The following is a 23072-nucleotide window of genomic DNA, read 5'->3' as shown; positions in this document are numbered from 1 at the left end:
CACTTTAAGTGGTCAAATTATGCTCATTTTCATGTTCATAATTTAACTTTGTACCAGAACAAGTTTATATAGTTTAACTTTCAAAAAACACCCTGTGTTGACCGCTCCATTTTAGCTACCGAGTGAACCATCTCATTTCAATTTGATCTCTGTTTGGAGTTGCACATGCACAGTACCTAAGGTACTCTTAAGGACTACTTGCCAGCTGAGCGTGTTCCCGAACAAGCTTCGCAACCTAGACTGGAGCAAGAGTTTCAGAGTGGTAACAAACTGATCTTTCTTACGTAACGTTTTAACGTTTACCTGTCTCTACATCACGGTAACAACTTCATGTCGATTGACTGCCTAACGTTTGGTAGGGAGGGCGGGGGTGAGGGGTGGCAGCGGCCGGATATCTTGTTACTGTGTGTGCAGCAGCTCAGTGTGTTTCTCCACCAGTGTTTTTGAGGGTGTGCCTGACTAGCCGCTAGGTGGCACGTGTTACAAAGTATTACAGATAGTTTACAGAAGGAAAGGCTGGACTACAAGCGAGCTGTTTTCAGGCAGTTCAGAAGCAGTGTTTTCTGTGGGAGATGGGAACTCTCTTTGGGGTGGACTTTTTCACTTTGCAAACCTATTAAATGCACAAAAAAGATACATTACACAATAAAGGAGAGAGAAAAAGCCAAAAAGCATAATATGATCTCTTTAAACTAAATGAACACAAAGAACTAAGCTGCTGTATTTTGGTGTCAATTTGGAGATGCTGCTCTGTCCTCTGTCCTCTGCGTCGGTTTCACTAAGGCGGGGCCCCTGCTTGTCTGCATGTTCACAGTTTGGATTTTTGTTCTGTGTTTCAGATTCTTGGCCTTTGTTTGGACTGGTTTGTACATGTAAGCCTGAGTATTTCTGTTTCTGTTTTTGGATTAAAACATTATTACCGCACCAGCGTTTCCAATGTCCTGCATTTGGGTCCACTTGTCAGTTTTCTGCCTCGGCACTCGGCTATAGACAGATAGCCGAGTCAGATGTATGTCAAATAAAGGAAGGTAGCAATCATATTCAACTAGTTGAGAAAGAATACAAGAATTTAAAAAGCTTTACCATTTCAAATAATTCGGAAATTATCTCCTCAAACTTTCTAGCCAAGCTTTAAACCACACAATTAAATCACTAGAAAGATGAAAAGTCAACGCTCTTTGATAGGAAATGTCGTGTTAACCCCCCACCTTCCATCCCCAGACCTGTTGTGGAATTACTTAAAAAACATGAATGTTCATTGAGTGTGGGTCCTTGTGGCTTGCATCTCTGAATTGCTCTCCAAGGGTATAATTGTGGTTTTGGAGCTCTGACTGCATATTCATGTTCTGCCAGTTTGTCTTTTAGGCTGTGTTTTGTGTGGCCAGTATAACAACCAGAGCAACCACACACCCACTCCAAATGGCATGACAAAATCAGTGTTGAAGTTGTCTTTGAGATAGTCAGTATTTAGTGAACATGTTGAAATAAAGACTTCCAAGTTGTTGTTATTTTTCATAAACTGCATCTGAAAAAGCCCATGCCAAGGTAGCCAAAAAGCTTGGCCCATCAGCAGTCTAAATCCAGTAAATCTACTTGCAAACTCACGCCAGACACGTGATAAATGATGAATTAGAAATATCCAAAGTACAATGGTCTGATTTGGGCCCAAAGCTACTTCAAGTGCTGCTAAAAGGGGCTTGTTCTGAGACACAATTGGCCCAACTCCACAATGACCAAGGAGAGATGTGGCTCCAAGAAGCAAATGAATATCAATATCATAGTCTGTGTCAGTGTTGACAACCTGCATACACAACATTAAAGCATAATAATTTTCATAGACAGTACACTAACCATATCTTGAAATCTTTTTTTATGGAGTATGTGTAAAAAGTCTGAATGAATAGATGGCAGGGGAGATTCTTCATCCGGTTGTCGTATATAAGCACATGTACATTATATGATAACTGTCAATTTTCCTCCTATGGCTTACTGGGAAACCGATACTACTGCAATCCTATGTCTGCTACAGCGACGCTGTTCCCAAAGTTGTTTTAATTTAGCTACAATGCTAGCAAGCTGTGAAGATTTTGTACTGCTTTGGGTTGATGCTGAAGTTGGCCTCTTCCTGCATGTTGCCATTTGTGAAACACGTGCTGGGTGGCAAGACGTGACACCAGACATGAATTTGCACTGTGTGATTGAAGTGTCATCTTTCTGTCTGTGTTGGCAGATGGATAGTCTGTGCAATGTGTTTGGAAGCAAGGCACACAGATGAACAGCTTGCGTGCAAGGGAGTGTTGGAAAGGGGAGAGGGTGCTGAGAGGCAGATTTAGTTTGATGAAGGTAAATGTCTCTGTGAGGGGATGTCTGAGGAGAGCAAATTCTTCCTGTGACTCTCTTTGTGCTGTACAACAATCGGGTGTTCTGGAATACCAAACTGAAACTTACCCCAGGCAAAATAAAGTGTCTTTCTAGAGCCTGAGTATTAATTGCTCTGGAACAAAGTGTGATGCTTGGATAAACCGACGATCATGTCCCTGCTTAGGCCCCACCTTTTGCGAGGGGAAAATAACAGCGGAAGAGGAAGTCAGCCCATGTTTTTCATATGAAGAATGTGATTACAGCAAACCCAAATCCCAACCGCCCCCCAAGCTGCTGTAAAACAAAAGTAAAACAACCATAAAACATCAGCCTGCCAGGGTTGGTGACCATCTGTGGGGGCGACTTTCTGTGATAATATGAAAGTCAAATCTGAGCATCAAAGCAAAGGATTAATAAAATTCCCCAGTCTGACTGCACGGTTTATCAAGTCGTAGTAAATCCTTCGGGTTTAGGCAGGACAAAGACTAGGTAATGCTGCACAATTAAAGTATACACACATATCTTTGCACAGCTCTTTAGCCTACTCCTTTGTGTTAGGTTTCACTGCTTTCTAGGAGCAACTATGTTCTGAACTGCTGATGTATGTTTTGATTGAGCCCATTACCTTCTCTGCTGCATCAACTACGCCCACTTTTCTGCAGGGAAGGGGAGCAATGTGGCGCTGTGTGTGAGGCTTGGAGATCGCTTCGCACACACATACTGCTCTGCTCGGAGCGGCTCTTCTTAACGTATCGGTACCAATAAAAAACAGTATTGTACATGTAAAGGCAGCATATTGCGTAACTTTGCTAGTATTGGTGTACCGTGAAACAATAGTCTTTTTAACTATGCATTTTAACCAAATGAAGGATTTTGGTTGATCATTTAATCATTTCTGAAATGTTGCGTATGGCCCTGTTAGTTAAAGCAGCTTTAAGGTTGGGAGAAATTCCTCCGCAATTGTCCTTAAAAAGTTAAAAAGTGCGAAATAATTAGTGAAATGTGTCTGCATGTGAGATTAAGAGCACGAGTCTGAGAGCCTTCGACCTCTACATCTGGATAAAATGCAGACAGTACTGGCATACACACCACAGTGCAACCTCACGCAAGGCCATGTTGTAACTCCGACCTCCTATAACTATACTGTCAGAGCATAAAGCCTTGGTCACAGCAGAAATTAGCAAAGAGACATTTCTTTGACAGAAAAGAAATGTTACCCAACAAGAATTGGTACCCACGATATTGCGTGATCACCAATGTGTGGCTAAATGCTAAATTGCTTATGTAGGATTCCTGAAGCAGTGATTTCTGCAATCACTGAGGAACTTCTATTTTCAGTGCGGTGTGTGCGGCCTTTCTGCTGTATTTGACAATAATTTCTGTCACAGTTATGACTACAGAGTCTCATTCAGCTCAAAATGTGTTTGAAAACTTTGAGGAGTGCAGTGGGTCAAAGAGGTTGAGTGGTCTCGGTGGACTTGAGTGTAATATGCTTTAAGAATGAATGTGCAAACAAGTTAAACCTAGAGCAGATTGTGCAGGACTTTGCAGTGCACAATGCTCACATGCCATACAGACAGGCACAGAACAATTACAACTCACTCGCTTATTGTTGTAACTCACTGTACAGATTATATGGAGGATTTTTGGGTCAGAATTCAAACTATAAGTCCAAATTGAATGATGATGAAACCAAAGCCATAATTCTTTTCATTTTTGATTTGGACCCCATATAGATGAGTGTTGTGTGTGTGACAGAGTGCAAACATGGTGCAGTTTCTCGTTTGCTTATACGTATGTGAGACTGTGAGGTATACTTGCTGTGGAGTCTATATTGTTATATTATACATCTGTTTGTGTCATGATATTATAGATTTATGTGGCTTAATCATGCTTGTTGCGCCATCTGCCGTGTCCATAGACCATTTGTTTATCTTAGTTAATTGTTTACCTGTTTTAGTTTTGTCCTCTTTTTTAATTTATTCTAGTAAGGCTATACAGAGGAAGGTGGTTGTTGTTATGATTGATAATCAGTTGTATACACAGGCTTCAAAGTGAGTCTATATAAGGCTACGTTCACACAGCAGGCCTTAATGCACAATTCAGATTTATTGCCCAGATTCAATTTATTTGGATTGACAGTTCACATTATTGTTTAAATGTGAACTTTGTTTTATATGGGCCACATTTGTAAGAGGGAGTGTGAACTGGCCTTGGCCTGCAAGTGACCTGCATTTGCAGAAGACTAGTACGACGTTATACGCAGCATGCTATTGTACGGAAGTAAACAAGGAGGCCACAAAGGCTAACTCCCGTTAGCACATGCTTGCCCAGGGTCACATTTCTCACAATTTATGATGAATGTTCACAACTTTCTGTCCTTTGCTTACTGTTTCTGACACTGTACAGTGCATATGCTCCACAGTCACATTAGCATGCGTGTGACTCAGCAGATAGCTTGTGACCCGGTGGATTTCAAGTGGAAGAAAGGGTATTTGTGAGCAGATGATAGCTAGGACGAGGAGAAAGAGAGCCACGTGTTTAATTATGGCTTTTGTGGGGCTTTTTTGTTAACATAACATTCTGCAAATCCATTAACTGTATTTGCATTTCTAGATAAAATAGATTTCTAGATAAAACATTATTCAAAAGGCCTGTGTCTGTCAGGGTTTCCATATATGCTGGAAAACCCGGAAAATGGTTGAACAATTTTCCAGTCATGGAAAACACATGGAAAATGAGAGAAAAAGTAAAATGTCTCAGAAAATCTTGTGTTGTTTTAACATTATGTTGCGGTCACTATGCAGCCCTGAGTCACGTCATATGGTAGCACAGGCTGGATGACATTAATTCAAGCGACCAAAACTCTGAGTAATGTAAGTTTCATTATCCTCCCAATGTAAATAGGGGCGGCCGATACTTGGGCAAGATACTGAACCCCGATTTGGCGGCCAGTGTATGAATGAGTGTGAATGTTAGTTTCTGTTTGAGCACTTAGGCTCAGTGTATGACTGGTGAATGCAGATGTAGTGTAAAAGCGCTTTGAGTGTTCGAAAAGACTAGAGAGGCGCTATACAAATACGGAGCATTTAAATATTAGTCACTGCTGGCTGGTAACTGTGATGTTTTTTTTTTCTCAACTTGTTTTAAATGGTTAAATAATGTTAAATGGTTAACATGTTTGGTTCAGTTGCTGAAGGTTTACTTTGGTAGCAAATGCAATGGTATGTTACGATGAAATGGACCATAACATGACATTAAATTGTTTAACCATAGCTCACAGTGGGTTGTGATTAGCTTTGTTAGTAAAGGGACAAACATGATGTGTGATAAACTGATGTTTATCATGGCTTGGTTTAATTTTCTATTGTGACATGTTTTTTAAAACATCAATTCACTTTTTTATATTATATTATTTTTTATATTATATTATCAGTTTTTGACCATATTACACTTGCACCTCCATGAACTAGATCAGTTGCCCTTGAGTTTAACCTTCCTTGGATTAATGTGTAAATGCATATAAACATGCAAATCACCAAATAAGTGCTTACTATGGAGGTATTTTATAATCAAATAATACAAAATTTTGTAAAAGACCTTAAGGAAAAAAGAATCCCATATGGCTGCATCATATCTACTTTCTGGAAATGTTGGCACACTTTCAGACAATGCCAGATGGGAAATTACAAAAAAATTCCCACGTGTCCCACTTGGAATTGATACTAGAAGGCTGATCTCAACAGTACTTCCCAGTTGGCAGCTCATATTTAGGGTGAATGTGATGTGAGACCAGCATGGCACAAGCCATCTTAGGTTGGTAACGTCTGAGACACAGTTTTCATCTCTCCCTCCCTCACACTCACACGCACACACACGTCAGGCACACAAATACAAGTGTGGCAAGTCCACGTCTGTTTGAAAGGAAGGCATTTTAGGTGAGTTGTTGTGTAAGAGCCTGAGCATCGATCCACTCTAAAAGCAGGCCCAAAGCAACCACTGACACCCCCACTGACCCTCTTCAACTATCATCTAAAACAAAAAACTAGCAGAAAGAGAGAAGGGAAAGAAATATGGAAGAGAGAGACAATTACTAGAGTCACCATTGGTGTTAATCTTCTTTATAACCTCCTCCTTTATCTTTCTCCATGTTTTCTCTAGTTACACGGCAAAAAAAGAGGGAAATGGCTTTTAAACTGTCACAATTCTATTTGTGTATCTTTTTTTTAGAGAGGCTCAGCAATGTCAGCATAGCTGAATGAATTGGATGGTAACGAAACGGTTAGAGAACCAGGCTGAATATTATAAATTAGATTGTTGCCACACTTAGTAACATTACTGTGGTGAATTGGTCTTCCTCTGTGTTGTTGTCCTGCGCTGTTATGTTGCATTATTGTATATTATGTGGGTCACGTAAGTCACATCTACTCTGACGGTAGAAAAGCTGTGTACCTAAGTATTGGTAAAATTACAATAAACAAAAACGTTACAAAGCAAACAGCAGTAGATCCGTGCTAATGTAACGTAGCTGCCTTGCATCTGCCTTGCACCTGCCTTGCCAACCCGTTCTCACTCCCTGACTCTTCACATATGGACGCATGGTCAAGAGCCATCGGTGTCAATTTGTAACGCACTGGGGATCCCTATAGTGTCATAGTTTAACACAGAGGGGGAAGACCTGTAGTGTCGGTTTTTGACGGTAAAGGTAGTTATATGATATCTAACAGAAAATACTGAGTAAGCATTTGGTTGGGGTGGATGGAGGCCCACAACCCTGATTTTGAACCAGGAGACCAGGGTTTGTGTCCTGTGTGAAACAAAAAGTCAACATTAAATATTTTTATTTAAGTTAGGCAAGTTACGTAAATTGACGTAAGTGACGTTAGTTAACTTACGTGTTAACTGACATACATAGTTATTTTAACCCAAACCCTTTTCCTAACCTTAACCAAGTAGTTTTGTTGCCTAAACCCAACCAAGTAATTTTTGTGTCTAAACCTAACCAGACTGCAACGTTTCACAACGTTTAATGATGTGCCATTTCAAAATGGCGAGGTTTTGAAATGCTAGTGTTTCATTTTGTCTAACTGGACGTTGCATATTTATTGTTGGTAACTTTACCAGAAGTTGTGTATTTGTTGTTGCTATGTGTTGCTAACTTGACCATGGATACCTTAAACCTTAAAAGCAAAACACCTTAAAAGGCGACGCCAAAGGGCCTTGACCAAGCGTCAATATGTGACAAGTCGGGAGGGAGAATGTGTTGGCCTTGCGTCACTGTAGCCTAATATATATATATATATATATATATATATATATAAATATATAAATATAGTAATGTTAGTTACTACATATAACATTATATATATAACATTACTATATATAGTAATGTTAGTAGTTTACTTGTGCCATAGGATGAAAGCCAACTCTGTGTTTGTCGCTTCTAAAACAAAGGGGAGTTCTACTTTGTCTCTAAAGCTATCGCTATTGGGTTTACCCCTAGCACGCATGCACGGCAGTGAGAAAAGCATGTATACGCCCACCCGCGGTGTGGACCTCTCTTACGACCTCGCCTTGTGTATACACAATGGTGAGACCTGGCCATTGGCTCCCATTTTTCTTCAGCACTGAGCTGTCTAAAGAGCAGAAGATCATACAGCAACAATGTCTTCCAGCAAGTCGGCCAGAGCGGGGCGGGACGCCACTACCTTCGCGCTGATGTGCGGCGTAGCATTAGAGGGCAAAGCCTATACGAAGTAGAACGATAGTTACGTACTGTAACTCCAGATTCTATGAGTACAGGCGCAGCCCTCTAAGTTGTGGTCCTCACTGGACCTGTAGTTAGTGCTGAAGAAAAGGCATTATGGGAGCCTATGGCCAGATCTCACTGCTGTATATACAGTACACAAGGTGATGACACTTTTTTAATTGGGCCAATAGCATCTTGAACTTTATTGCCGGTGCACCAATGCAAATCATTCCATCCCTACTACACACACAATTCTATTATATCACAGTATATTATTTAGACATCCCAAGAGGCGCTGTGTTTCTGTTTCATTCTGTGTCACTTTGGCCATTTGGCCTAGTAAATCTGGTCTTACTTTTTTCCCCCCTAAGGGCTGAGTCAAAACAGCCTTGGAATAGTGAATTTTTTAACCATAAAATTTCATATTGTTGCAATCAGTTGATTCACTTGTTGAGCTAATTAAATTTGTGTAGTGCATTCATGTGAAGTTCAACTTTGGTGAACTTGATACAAATAGCAGTTAGTTGGTCAGCAGCTGTTTTCACAGCACTGAAATGGAGGAAACCATTTATATTGGGTGCTTCCCATCACCCCATTAAATATAATCCCACCAATGAGATTTCCTCCTCACATCCATTTCACTACAGAACATAAAAAGCTACAACCAAAGGTAGCCACTGCATTAACCAAAAGTAGTCAGTACTTCACTAACCTTATGTATTGGTTTTTCCACTCATGGTCAAATTAATTCCAGGTTTTTCTTTTTTGGGTAAGGTTTTTTTCTGCATTACACATTACAAAATAATTAGAAAATATCATAGTACTGTCAGAACAGTACGCCTGCTGCTGACTCTCTGAACAGAACTAATTACTTTGCACAAACTTAATGGATGGTGAGGTGCAGTGATGGACAGCACTGTCAACAGTAATTTAAACATGGGGAAGAAAACAGCCTGAAGTCAGCATTCAGTATGTGCCTGTCATCCCGCCACTGAAGCTGGGTCATCACATGAAAAACAAACTGTTAAGACTTTCAATAAACTGAAAGATTGAATCAAATTGACAGGAACAAACTAAATAGATGCAAATGAGTGTACACTTCCAATATTTATATTATTTTATGCATTATTTTCTTACATGTTTGTGTGTTAATGTTTTATTTATGTATTCAGGTATAATATGATGAAAAAGTATCAAAACCACTAATGTCAAAGGCCCAGAACTTTCAGATACCCCTTGAGGTATATTATCTTGTGTTGAAAGGTGTCCCAAAACAAACATTCACAAAAACAAAACAATACAGAACACAAGGAACAACACAACAACATGCAAAAGAAATACTCAATAACAAAAAAAGAAAAGAGTTACAACCTTAAGAGAGACACTATCATAACAAAATGATCTATATTAACTAGTACTAATTAATCGTAGAGCAGCAGTAGTGATAGAATTACTAAAAACTCATGCTAATTTATTTTAAGAAAAGGGACAAAAACATATTTAAGGAAGCCAAATGTAGACAGAGAATGAATATGTATAGGAACATTATTCCAGTCTGAGGGTACCCTAAACAGAAAAGCTTTGTTTAACCAATTTACTTAGAGACAGGGGGACATAAAGGAGGAGCTGACCACATCATCTTAGCCAGTAATTTGAAGCATAAAAGACAAAGAATTGTTTAGGGCAACAAGAATACTTTTTGTATCAAGTGTGAGCAATCTGCTTCATAATTTCACTGTATCTTCACTGTATTACTCACTACGCTGAATCAATCTTCCTTCACCATGTCTGTGTGTTGCTGTGTGTGTGTGTGTAAAGTTGCTCTGCAGCTCTGGATTAAACCAATCCACAGTGCAGTAACAGTAATTAATGTAATTGCATAGCATTCTTTGGACTTGCAACTTATCTAATAGAGAGAGGTATTACTCTAGTACACATTTACATGAGCAGCTGGGTAGCATTTACGTCACAGCCTACAGAAGAACTCAGTCTGGCCTAAGTGAACTCCCCCCATGCAGCGTTGATGTGTCTAAAAGCAAAAGCTCTTGCCTGCTGCACTGCCGCGATAAAGCGAGGTAAACAAAGCACCTCCTGCTCACATACTGTCTCTAAAAAAAGGGTCACTTTTTAATTAATTCTCCTGATGCTTTTAAAGACATCATGTAGTCTTTGTTGCAGCATTGACTTACCGTTATACTTACGATATTTGGTTGACATTGTTGGCATTTTTGCTAGGCTACAGTAATGTTAACATTAATCAATGAGTCAGCAGCTCTGTTCAATCAGGGCAGCTAGCTGTGGTACCAGTACCAAATCTGATTCAAAAATGGACTGGACAGAATTATTGTTTTTTCATCTGCATGTGTGTTGACTCAGCAGGGATGATGAACATTTCCACGAAAAATTGATGCAGGAAAGACTGAAATTGGTGCTGAAAAATTCACCAGAATGCAGAGAGGGGGGGCCTCCCCCCGAATATTTTGAGCATTAAACTTAATTTCTTTCAACTAACAGATTTCAGGATTCATGATACAGACTCTATTGTCACTGTATCCAAAAAACAACAAAAAGCAGTTTAGAGAAAAACATTGAACTTAGCTTGATACATATATAGGTTATATATATAAAAACAATCCTGTAGGAGGACCCACCCACATATTTTTTGCTTCTGACGCCCATGTTAAAAACAGAGTATGTCTGTTGCTTTGTATCTGTTAACATCTAGGCTTCTTCACTGGTTGTTGACATAAGTTTTGTTCTAACACAGTAACAAAAGAAGCGAGTGCAAAGATTTTGCAACTGTAAGTTACGCATACCCTGGGGGCTAAGCCCCCTCTACTTTTCAATCCTAATGATGTCCCTGCTCAGTGCACTTTGCTGCCCAGAGAAAGCTTCCTAATCCTGGAGAGCAGCAACAAGCACTGGTGACTGGAGTCCCGCTGCAGCTTGGGAGAAACCGGCTACATCCTAGCCTCATGCATAAAAAAAAATACAGCCAATGTCAATCCGTCTTAGCCCCTAAAGGTGATATTTTTATCTTGTATCTTGTGCAAGTTAATTATCTTTCAGGTAGTTTGTACTGTCTCTGAATGTCATAGTCCATAGCATCAAATTGCGTTCCGTGTAATACCAACCCTTTTAGGCCATTTCAGTGTAGTTGAAAGTCGCCTGATAACTGATAGACTTTGATGTTAAGGAAGCACTACATTGCAATCTCTGGGTTCTGGTGCTCTAACATGTTTTTGTAATACATAACCTGGTGCATTCACATGCTCCTTGGATGGTCCAATTTCTCAACTTGGGAAGTCGTTCTTCGGACTTTGGTTCAGCTATAACATCAGCAAGGATCTGCCGTTGTTTGCTTTGTAACGCTCAATTTAGATTTGTTGTTGTTTTACTGATACTCAGGTACACAGCTTCTCCACTGTCTCAGTTGCTGTAACTAACTTGACCCACATAATACACAAAAACAGACACGTGCAGAGGGGGGTGCAATGGGTGCTTGAGCAGCTGCCCTTTTGCCCTTTGCTGCCCAAAGTGCCCTTTTTTCAAACGCAAAATTTCCTTCATTTTATTTATTTTAAAAGTTGCAAAGGCCCTTTTGCGAAGGCCTGTCCGATCAAACTATCAGTAAAATGAATTAATAATAATTTCTCAGTAAATAAAATGACCCAATTGATGACCTTTCATCTGATGACCTCATCCGTGACGAGCCCTCCCGTTCAGGCACCGTTAGTGATTCAGCAGCACTGCCTACAGGGCACCTGTGATTCCACCAGTAATCCTGGGTACACACCAAAACATAATCTGGCCGACAATCCTAGCTATGTCCCGTTTATCTTGATGGTTCTACAGATTATCTTATCAGATTCTCCCTTGGTGTGAGGTGTGTTAAAAGTGTCCGAACCTGATCGGAAGAACGTCGGAGGCGCCCCGCCGACAGCTAACGTTACTTCTACACTATTAACAAAGGAGAAAAGTTTCACGGGCGTTGAGAGGTCTGATCTGTTCTACGTAATTTGACTAAAATCTTTGCACTTGAACTAGGATTATTAAAAAGTAACTTAATAAAAGCCTTGTGCTACAACAACATTGGAAAATAAGCCTATTCCTCCGACTTATAGCCTACTTCAAAAAAATTCATTTAATTCAGAACAGTATTAAATATATTAACATTTTGACAGCAACAGTAGTGTTTACAACAGCTCAACTACAATAAAAACTCAATAACTGGAAATACATTTAAAAATGTCAGTGCCAATGTAAAATAAATAATATTCCTGACATCAAAGTAAAGAGTGCAGAAGAAATGCATGAATTGTTATATACATAATATATGATATATATTAGCTGATTTAACAAAAGATGTAGAGATTGTTGAGTGTTTGGGACTGGCTCACAGTGACTGACCTGCTGTAATACTGCAGCTACTACCAAGGCTGACTGCTAGGGAGACGCTCACAGAGCTGCAGGTAGTATATATCCTATAGTTGTTTTAATATCTGTAGTCACAGATCACCTCCAGTAGTATCAGCAACAACACAACAGCAGCAGCAGCCGCATCCGTAGCAACCCCTCAACAGCAACTGTTCCCTTTAAGTTATGTCATCCCACAGTGTTTAAAAGCTAGAGTTGGGTATTCCCTGTTTCTTTTTGCGTCACAGCATTTGCTGATGTATCGATACAGAAGCATCTGTATATGTGTGTCAACAAGGAATACATAACGATATCTTTCTATGTCAATAGTATGAGTATGAGTCCTATTTAAATCCTTGTTCCATGTGCCCTTTTTATACTTTGAGCACCGCCCTGCACAAAAATGCAACATAAAGTGCCGGACAACACCATAGTACAAGACCCATGCACTAGAGTAAAGTTACTTAGTGCGGTCTAACTGTTATAAAGTGTAACAACAATCTCATTTATAATATTCAGTCTAGCTTACTAACCATTTTTGTTATCATCCAATACATTTAGCTATGCTGACATTGCTGAGCCTCCGGTGAAAGATACACAAATAGTTATCGAAAAGCAGGCAGGCGAGCTAACGCCGGCTAAATGCAGTCACTGCAATGATATTATGTAACCAGCATGAATTAGTTCAACCTCAGTCTGATAAAAATATTAATGTAACATTGCCGTGGGAGCTGAAATGAGTTTCCAGCATGTTGTGTGAAGCTGTCTCCCGATGTGTCATATTATTCTCGCTCATGTGTTCAAGCACGCATACAAGCACACACCAGGTTGAAATCTAAAACCACACGACTAGTGGCCGCTGGAAACTACATATGGCCCCTTTAAGATAAGTTATTAAAACAAAAACACAGTTTAATTATCTAATCTAAATGATATTTCTGGGATACAGAGGAATATTTTGCACTGGCAAAAATGACTTCTAGGCAATCAATATTTCAGGATGGACTTAATCTCAAGGTAATGACGTTTTTTCAGGTTCATGTAACAAGATGTTTCAGTTTTGTTCTTTAGATAACAGGCATAAATTGAGGTTCCATACTTGTCTACCAGAACAACCTTTTCTCTACCTGTTCTGTGTTACGTAAATGTATTTCTCACCTGTCTGTAGGACACATAGATAGGTCTGCTGAAGATGATCCACTCCACCACCTTACTGCAGGGCGGAGTGGTGAGAGAGCCCGTGTAGCGATAGTAACTTCCCAGCGAGGACGGCAGCATGTCCTTCAGAACAAATGGCTCCAGGACAGTCTCTTTTTCTATATGAGAGAGGACAGGACAAAGTGTTGAGATCAATACAACATGATCTACACAACAATCCTCATTTTACTGCAAACTACGGCGACCAGGCTTTCTGGAGCAGATCCAAGTGCTACTGTTTCCCAGTCTTTAAGTTTACCCCATTGATTTCATTTGCATTTTGCCTGCCTCGTTCAATGCCCCATTATTGACAGACATAATTGCACGGAACACCTATAATTATACCTCTCTAGGTGTTGGAAGGCATACACAATACAATCTATTATCTTTACAAACTTTACAACATCACATCCCCAAGCCCAAATGTTGACACAGTGGAATTATTCACTGACTAACAATGTGTGCTCCAAACTTAAATATGACCTAACACACAATAAGGAGGAACAAAATAAGGCTGTTAATGAAATCATAAAGGATGCTTTAAGGAAGAAGTATTACTTTTCAAATCCAGTCCTGACCCCTCAGAATTTGGCATTTCAAACAAAACAATTAAGGTAATCTAACAAACACATTTACAGTGTAACTGTTTTAAATTTTTTTCTCTGAATGGTTGCCTGAAGAAGCTTTTGAAAACTCATCTCTTCCGAGAACACTTTCTCTTATAACACCTCTAACTCCTAACCTTCAACATGCACTTCCTGTGCTCTTCTTCTATTCCCTTACAATTTTCTTGTATTGATATCACTATTCGTTAACTGTTTTCTTAGGTATTTAGCCCATTGATGCCACACGTGCTAACAGCTGTTATTAGTATTTATTGCTGCTCTTACAAGGATGTATTGTCACTCGTAGATCTCTTACCATGTATTGATGCTTTATTGATACTTGTATGTTGTTCCTCAAAGTTGCTTTGAATAAAAGCATCTGACAAATGAGTAAATGTAATCTGTGGGTGTGCGGAAATAGGAAAAGAGTGTAGACAATTAGTTGCATTAGCCTGGTGTAGTGAATGAAAATATATATTTAGCCCAACATCAACAGTTTATCTCAAAAAGTCTTGAGTCGAGTTCAGGTCTCAAATTTTGCTTTGGCAGTTGGTTTTCAGTTGGAATAGGTTTTAACTATGTGGGTACAGACCCAGTCTGGGTCTCACTTTTAGGCCCACGTAGAACCCTAACAAGTGGAAATCATTGTTGTTGCTAAGCTATGCTAAAGTGGACAGTAACCTGCAAGCTATGTCTTTATTTAGCTTGCTAACAAAACAAGAAAAGATAAAATTGTCTCATACGCAACATCTAGAGCAGGGGTTGGCAAATAAGTCTGGCATTGGGCCAAAAATTCAAAGTCAAATTATTTCAAATCCTTGTATACTCGTGTTCACACTTAGCTCAGTCGGTACTGGGTGGGTTTTCTCCCTTGTTAAAAAAAAATGATTATAAGGACACTTTTGCACATGCTCACCATAAAGCATGTGCTGCAGTGTGTGTGCAGATCGGACGGCTTTGTCAGAGGTGTGTCAAGCAAGCTAGAGTCTCTTGTGAATGTCCTTCAGAACTCTTCAAAGTAAAAGCTCTCAATAAACTCAGTATAAGTAGTGCGGTAATTCTTCAAGTTTCTGTAATGATAGAAAATGCCTTTCGTTATTTCCGTCATCACCATATCACTTATCTGCTTGAGACAAACACTTGAGGAAGGACAGAGCGTGACAGGAGCAGGGAGGAGTTGTCGACAGAGGAGAGAAGAAGAAGGAGGAGGAAGTGAATTGTGAGACAAAGGGAAAGGTAGGGAAGGGGGGGTTTAAGAATAAAAGTAAGACGCCGGCAACAAAAGAGAGAGAAGAATTGTGATGAGAGGGAGGGGAGGAGGAGAAGGCATTCAATCTGCTGTTCCAAATAAAACATGTGAGGAAAGAGAATGACAGGAACAGAAAGAAAGGGTGAGGACATGTGTACAAGTGGCACCCTCTCGTCTTCCTCCCCCTTCCTCTTCTTCCTCTTCACCCGCTGACAACGCTTGTCTCCTACTGCCTCCCCAATGCCAAATTCAGAGATGTATTTTCAGCTCCATTGAATCCGCGCGACAGAGTGAGCCAGGGAAGGAGAATAGTCGGAGACAGGGTGGGGTAATAGCAATGGGGTGAGGGTTGGTGGGGTACACTTGGGGAATAGAGAATGATGAGACAGGCCTTCTCAAAGATTAATGCATCTAAATTAGTACTCTCAAGAACCGAACGCACACGGCATGTCTCGCTTTAAACACAAAGCTCAGGAAACATATAAAAACGCAAGAGACAAAATTTCTTGCTCTTGTATACATTCTACACCGCATGCAAGCAGCGCGTGGAAGAGGAAAAGGATGAAGATTTAGCATGGCAAAGCAGCTTGTGCAGTCTTTGGATCCCACCCAGTGCTTGAAGTGGAAAAAAATGGTGTATAAAAGTATAATGTTAGTATCATATTAATAGATTTACACTTTATTTGGATAGTCTGCCTACAGATGGAGAATTTGTAATATTTAAACAGCCTTGTAGTTGAGATTCAACTGTTTCACAAACAAAACCATTTTCTGATATCTCACCCCTGTGGTTAAGGTTTGATTAGGGCTGATGTTAGTGTATTCATTATAATTTCAGATAACGCAACACTAGTAGGCTACAATTCCAGTGGAACAAAACAGTCGTTTCATCTTTGTGTGTTGTTTTCATTCATTAAATTATTGTACAAGAAAAATGCTCCACATGGTAGTAAGTCTCTAGTCAAACGCAGATATTACGGATTTCAACACTTGTTACTGTCACCTTGATTTCAATTTCCAATACCTTTATCTGCCTAATTAAATTAGTTTAAAGAGAGACAACATTTTGTTGTCGACTAAAACTAGACTAAAAGTATGAGGGGTAAAAATCACACTAAATGTGAATAAAACTAATAAGCAATTTTGCCAAAATAAAAGCATGTAGTCAAAAACAAGTTAATGCTGTGTCACACCTATGAGAGCTGGCATACAGGCCAGGGTGGAGATTGGTCTTCGTAGTACTTATACATCTGTGTATTTAGTGTATCTGAGTAGCCAGAATGGGAAATAACAGTGCATATGTTGTTGATAACATTGTATTCTTCCTTAAGAAGCTTAAACACATGGCAGTTTAAAGATTTCATGGGTTTCCAAAGCCCCTGCAACACAGGGGAAGGAAATTGAATTGGCAGACAGCTGAAGAAGATTGTTTTTTGAAAACAAATACAGATACAGCCAGTAAGCAGCCAACCTGAGGGCTTGCTTTTCTTGCAGAAAATGAATGTCATTTAGCATGTGTGGTAACATGATGACTTTTTTTGTCACAGTTTTATTGAATCTGTCTTATCTTGTGCCACACCTGGTTTGACAGCTTGAGATGGAGCAAAATAAGCACTGAGGTTACCAACACGGCTGGAGACTTACCCTGAAAGACAGATAAACTCTGACCAGCCATCAATTTCTGAATGTTGTTGTTTTAAAATGTTTAATAAGTCCAAACTATTCTTCTTCTGAAAACCATTTCAAAGGTTTCCATCCAAAATTAGAAAAGTTGGTTAATTGATAAAAGCAAAATGTGGGAAAGTGCAATAGAAACAGACATAAAGCGTGTGACTTTAATGAATTGAAGCTGATGAGATGAAAGAGAAGAAAAATGAAAACATAAAAATGAGGAGACAGTAAGGTTCCTCAAATTAATACAGGAAACAAACATAAAGAGCATTATAGTTTTTCTATTTTACCTTTTTGTAAGGCATCACATTTTCATGTATGGCTGAAAATGATCAATGTTCCATATCTAACTGTATCTTTTAGCAGCCTAAAATAAGCGCCGGTGTCAGAATGAATTCGGTGGGGGGGGGTTTTTGCCTCTGAGTTACCATGAGCACACAATCATTAAGCCTCTATGATGAAAGAATGTAAATACAGTAGTGTCATAACTTCTTTTTCTTTGAGTTCTGAATTTCTGTGGAGAAAATGGGTCTCGGAAAAGTCATGTAGGGACAGTGACGAGTGTTCTTTTAAAAAGCTGAGAGATTTCCGTTCTAAATCCCAGAGTGTTTGAGGGCAGTTTAAAGAATAAAAGAACCAGAGACTCATTAATCTGCACTGCAGTTAGATTGCTTCATTTGCACATTAAATTAGGTGGCATTTTATGCCTGGATGAGAACTTTGTATTTTGCCGTGATAAGTGGATTTTTACTGCAAAACACTAAGCTAGTGACTTCCTATCCAGTCTTCTAAACAGATGGTGTATGTTGGGAATTATTGTTTGGGTTTATTAGGATTTTACGTTGTGTTTTTATTGTTATTTTATTGCGTGTTCCTATTGTAAAGCCTCAGAAAATTAATTTGAGTGCTTTATGGTCATGAACGATTCCCAGCGTTTAGCCATGGCATTAGTTTTGCAGAAGGAGTTGTCTTTTTTCGTGTGAATTTCCTTTTTGACACTACACAGTAAGTACATCAGAACATTGTGTTGTACAAAATTGTTGTTGTGTGCAAAGATAGTCGAGATATTGAGGCATTTGAAATGTCTTTGCTTGTGTATGTGCATGTCTGAAATGTAAAAAAAAATATATATATAAGGCATTCTATTCTGAGAGAGTGTAGGGACTGTAGAGCTGCTAACCCGGGGGCTCATATCTTGCTGGTAACGGGTGCCACGTAAATACTGAGTAGCGGGGACATTTAGATCGCCAGCCAAACAATTTAATCACTGCATCCATTGCTACACACTGTTTGGTGCATTTATTTTATTTAGTAGTGGTTTTAGTAACTTAAAGGACTAGTTTGACATTGGGGAATATGCTTATTTACTTATTTGGTGAGAGTTAGATGATACATCACAATCTCCGGTTTTTGTTACATACAGAGCTGGAGCTGGGAGGCAATTAGCTTAGCTTAGCAAAGGGGGAAACAGGTAGCTGTTCTGTCCAAGGAAAAAAAGGCACCTTTATTAAGTTTATCCATACTTTTGGGTTGTGTGTTTACATTAAGCGCTGCTGTACTATGATTGGCTGACAGCAATGTTAGAACGGGTGATATCCACCCAATACTTACTGTGCTCTCCTTCCTAAAGACCAAACCACGATTCTTTGCTGCTGCTCATTCAATCTTTGACCTGAGACAGGTCGCACCACAGGACTGTCTTAGTACGAAACTCCTTGTCTGTGAAAGTGTCTGACATCCAGTCTAGTGAACAAGAGAAGAGCAACACGAGCATGCGAAGTACAACACTGCATGTCGACAGCTTTTAGAGGATTATGGCCTAAGAAGTCCGTGTTTGGAGTATGTCCAGTACACAACAGTGCATGGAAGGACAGAGAGTGAAGCTTTTGGTGTGTTGTCATTGTTTGGGTGCTGTATATTTACACATCCCACTGTGTCAGCACCGTGTCATTTCCTCTGTTTATCTACTCAAGCGTCTGTGTTCTCGCTGATCTACTGTCACAGCGCTGAAACGAAGCCATTCCTCCTCGCCCGCAGAAATTACAAGTATATTAATTCACCATCTCACTCAGTGACTCAACACTCTGCGACCCTGATAGGCAATTAATTTTTTAAAGGGTGTACATGGCTTACGGTGGTTTCCCCTGATTTGAGGTACCGTGTCGACCCCGGGGCACTTACAAAGGAATTGGAAGAAGGGAAATGATGTGTTCATTTCCCTCTTTCTCTCTCTGCCTGTACTGTTGTACCAGTGTGTCTACCATTACTTTACTGATGGGGTTTTAATCCCAAAGCGCTCTCTTTCACATCAGATCTGATGTGGCTCCACTGCACAGTGCTTGCGTGTTAAGCTTCTTTTTCATCCTCTCCTCAATAGGATTTCCAGAAATTTGGGGCAGACACATCTTATTATCTGTCCTCCTTTTATTGTGGAGTATTTTTGAGGATATTATTCACAGCCTCTATCTTGATTTCCGTGGATCCTCAAGGAGTTTTGGCATGCTGGTATTTAGTTATGCCAAGATTTCTTTTAAAGCCAATATTTTGCACTGGCTAGGCTTTTAAAGACAGCATTTATTTACACTTTTTGGTTTGGTCAGCACACCTTTCCTTCAGACGGGCACTGCACTGCATGTTAAAAATGCCTCTTCCTCCAGCTGTCATTATGTCAATGTCAGGATAACTCTTGATAGGCCTGCTGTTTAGGAAGGGCTTACATAAGATGAGAAAACTTTCTCTGCTCCAAAGAATGAATCTCATGTGCCTTCACTCTGAACACACTCCTCCTTTATTTCCCTTGTGTGTTTACTTTCTATATCTCAACAACCACTGAAATTTGGTATTGAAGTTATTGTTCATCAGAGGATGACTGTCATGATTTTACATTCCTTACCACAGAGCCATAAAGGGAAGGGGAAGATGTGAAAGTACAAGGAAAAGGAAGATTTGTCAGTCAAATGTATACATCAGGCCAAATCAAAATATTCAACAGTGATGGCTCAGGTTTTGCTATGAAGCACTTTGCATTTTGGAAACTGCCCTCATCAGAAAAAAGTTTTCCTAAAGGCATAATTCGAGCGTCTCCAAACATCCCCTTCCAGTTGAGTAATAAACCTTCACAGCAGTATACAATGTGAGGATTTTTATCTACTCTTTCTGAGAGTATTTCAAATGTTTGTTTGAACTTTTTCACTGTGATCGTGATGATCTTTGCAATAGTGATGAAGACATCACTAGATAATTTACAGAATTCACTATAAACAACATTAAAGTGGAAAGCATGAATGCACGAGGGAGCTTTCACCGTGCTCCTCCTACTCCTCGTCCCCACTTCTCATCTTTCCACCATCCCACCACATCATTTTGAGTCTTTGCATCTGCCTCCAAAGCCCCTGCAAGGTGTAGACAACGGGCTCCCCTCTTCTTCACCGAAGCCTTTCATGAGTCCGCTGTGCACGGCCTTTTAAATCAGCCTTTTTACCAAGCTGATTTTACAAGGATGGTGCGGAGCCATTCGCTAGTCAGAGAGCATTTGTTCCAGTGAGCTTTCATGTAACATGCAACAAGGCATGAGGTGTAAAGACTGAGGAGGTAGACCTGTAGTGCGTGTCCGCCAGATGAGCCCGACAACAAGGCAAGAGAGCTGTGAAAAATTTAACCACCCGCTGTAGCACTGGTGGAGACAGAGAAAATTAGCCAACCACCAGAGGGAAAGATGGGAGCGAGACCTTGATTGAACTTGAGTGGTCTTTGTGTTAGATGAATTATGGAGACAGAGTAGTTTTTCCAAGACAACTGAGCAGGAGATAAAGGGCAAGTATCATGGGGTGAGGTTTTATCAAAGTTTTATTTGTGTATGCCGAAGCTCTCAAAATTCACTCTGAAACAGTTCTGCTGTTGCAAGCCGAGCGGGGCCCTTTGAGAGGGACAGACAGAACATTGCTTTAGGATAAATGTTTTGATCATGACTGGGATGCACATCAGGACTGCGTGCAGGAGACAGTTGTGTTTGACTGAGGGCATACAGTGCTAACAAAAAACAATGAAAAATCTTCTAATTTGCTATGTGAGGGGAAAAAAACACTGAATCTCCCCAAAATCCTGATTACTTTTGTGAATATATGGCATGTGAAGCACTAAATGATGCAAAGGCTAAGACTTTTTGATCAGGAGTACAATCAAAGAGTACCCTGTAGTTAAAGTTTGATAGAGAGTACAACACTGGCCACTTCTCTCCAAATGCATCATATGCTGTGCAGATTTACTTCCTCCAAAGTCCTGCCCATGTTGTGGACCTGGGCCCTCACTTTGCCTCCTGCAAGTGATGGTCACCAGTCCAGATTGTCATTCATGGCAGCAGATGATTAGCCTTTATTTATCTGTTTTACAACTTCGGTCTCATTTCTATAGTTTTGTCCACCATTTCTATGTCATGACAACACTGCACTGGCTAAAATCAACTGATAAATATATGAAGACCATAGGTGGAAATCATGGGGGGGACAGAGGTGACAGTGCGGTCATGTCCCCCCCACTAGCAGAGGGGTATCCCCCCTTAAAAACCATTAAATAATATCATGATATATAGTTAAAACAATTGTGTAAATAGTAAAACAATACAAACGCAAAGAGGGCAATTAAAGTGCTTTTTAAGTTTAGCAACATTTTGAGTCCCCCCTCCCTTTCCTCACAGTGGTTTGGTCCATTGCCTGCTTTCCCCCTCACAGCAGTCCGGTGGCAGAAAACCAGTTCAAATCTGTCAGTAGTTGTGGAGCTCCAGTAATGTTAAGTAGGTTGGCAGGGCTGTTTTATGCACTTTAAACATTGGATGAACTGATTCTTGTCTTTAATACAGATGATGCTGAGTCCTTAATAAATTAAACATAACAAAAAGTTATGATAACCGATTATTTTTATTGTTATTAAAACATTACCTAGCTTATTTGGTAGCTTGTTTAACAGCTTATTGGACTAGAACTCTTCTTCTACAGCTAGAGATGCACAGATTGATCAGCTGGGGCCTGAAATAGGCCGTTTAATTTCGCATACTTGGCTCTGACTGGTGACCGGGGCTGAGCAGTGTCAAATATTCAATATGCGCCATGTTTCGTGTGTGCGCACTAACCTCATGTCATAGTCACACACACACACAGTTTAAAACATGTCTTAGGTGTGTGGAAATTATTCACAAGAGTGAATGAATGAATGAATGAATGAATGACAATTAACAACAAGCCTCCTCCACACACAAAAATGTTTGTGTATGCTGTCAGTTATAGATCTCAGAAAGAAATAAAATCGGAATCGGCCAAAATTAGAATCAGTAGATCAGACCTTTTAAAAAATCAGTAAGTGGAATCAGCCAGGAAAAATGTGATCTGTGCATCTCTTACTACAGCGATAATCCTGTGTGTGAACTGATATTAAGCTGATAACGTAGATCTACCGTTGTGTTGGGTTTTGAGCGTTATGATGTTAAGTGGCAGAGCAGTTGGCCTGCTGCCGTTAAATATCTAATATATATATATATGTATGGAAGAGACATCCTCTATCCCAGAAGAAACCTAAATTACTAGGTAGCCTAGAGGACGCAAGTTATTTAGGATAATATGACCACGTGGTGAACCTATGAACTTAAGTCATATTTATACAACTATTGCTTTGTGGCCAGAAAAATAGTAGTAAGACTTCTCTCTGTGTACACGTATCCTATTGGCCTACAAGTCCAATTTTGGCTGTATTATTTGTGTCCCCCTCAAAAATTGCTCTTGTGAAATTTTATGTTTATTGTCCCCCCCTACTGTGAGATGAAATTTACGCCCAT

The 23072-nt window shown here is 39.8% G+C and overlaps 1 protein-coding gene across 1 annotated transcript in view; it reads right to left on the bottom strand.

The window, feature by feature from the left end:
- LOC123987096 (receptor-type tyrosine-protein phosphatase gamma-like) overlaps nucleotides 1-23072 on the bottom strand; it is a 172148-nt gene that overhangs the window by 88295 nt on the left and 60781 nt on the right. Inside the window, exon 5 of the mRNA XM_046075711.1 lies at nucleotides 13685-13842. Coding sequence (XP_045931667.1) covers nucleotides 13685-13842 — 158 coding nt within the window. The remainder of the gene's footprint in view (nucleotides 1-13684; nucleotides 13843-23072) is intronic.

The sequence above is a fragment of the Micropterus dolomieu genome, linkage group LG18 (assembly GCF_021292245.1).
Source record: "Micropterus dolomieu isolate WLL.071019.BEF.003 ecotype Adirondacks linkage group LG18, ASM2129224v1, whole genome shotgun sequence".
NCBI classification, from domain to species: Eukaryota; Metazoa; Chordata; class Actinopteri; order Centrarchiformes; family Centrarchidae; genus Micropterus; species Micropterus dolomieu.
Note: the sequence above shows the minus strand (reverse complement) of the source record. Positions and strands in the feature narration are given on the sequence as shown.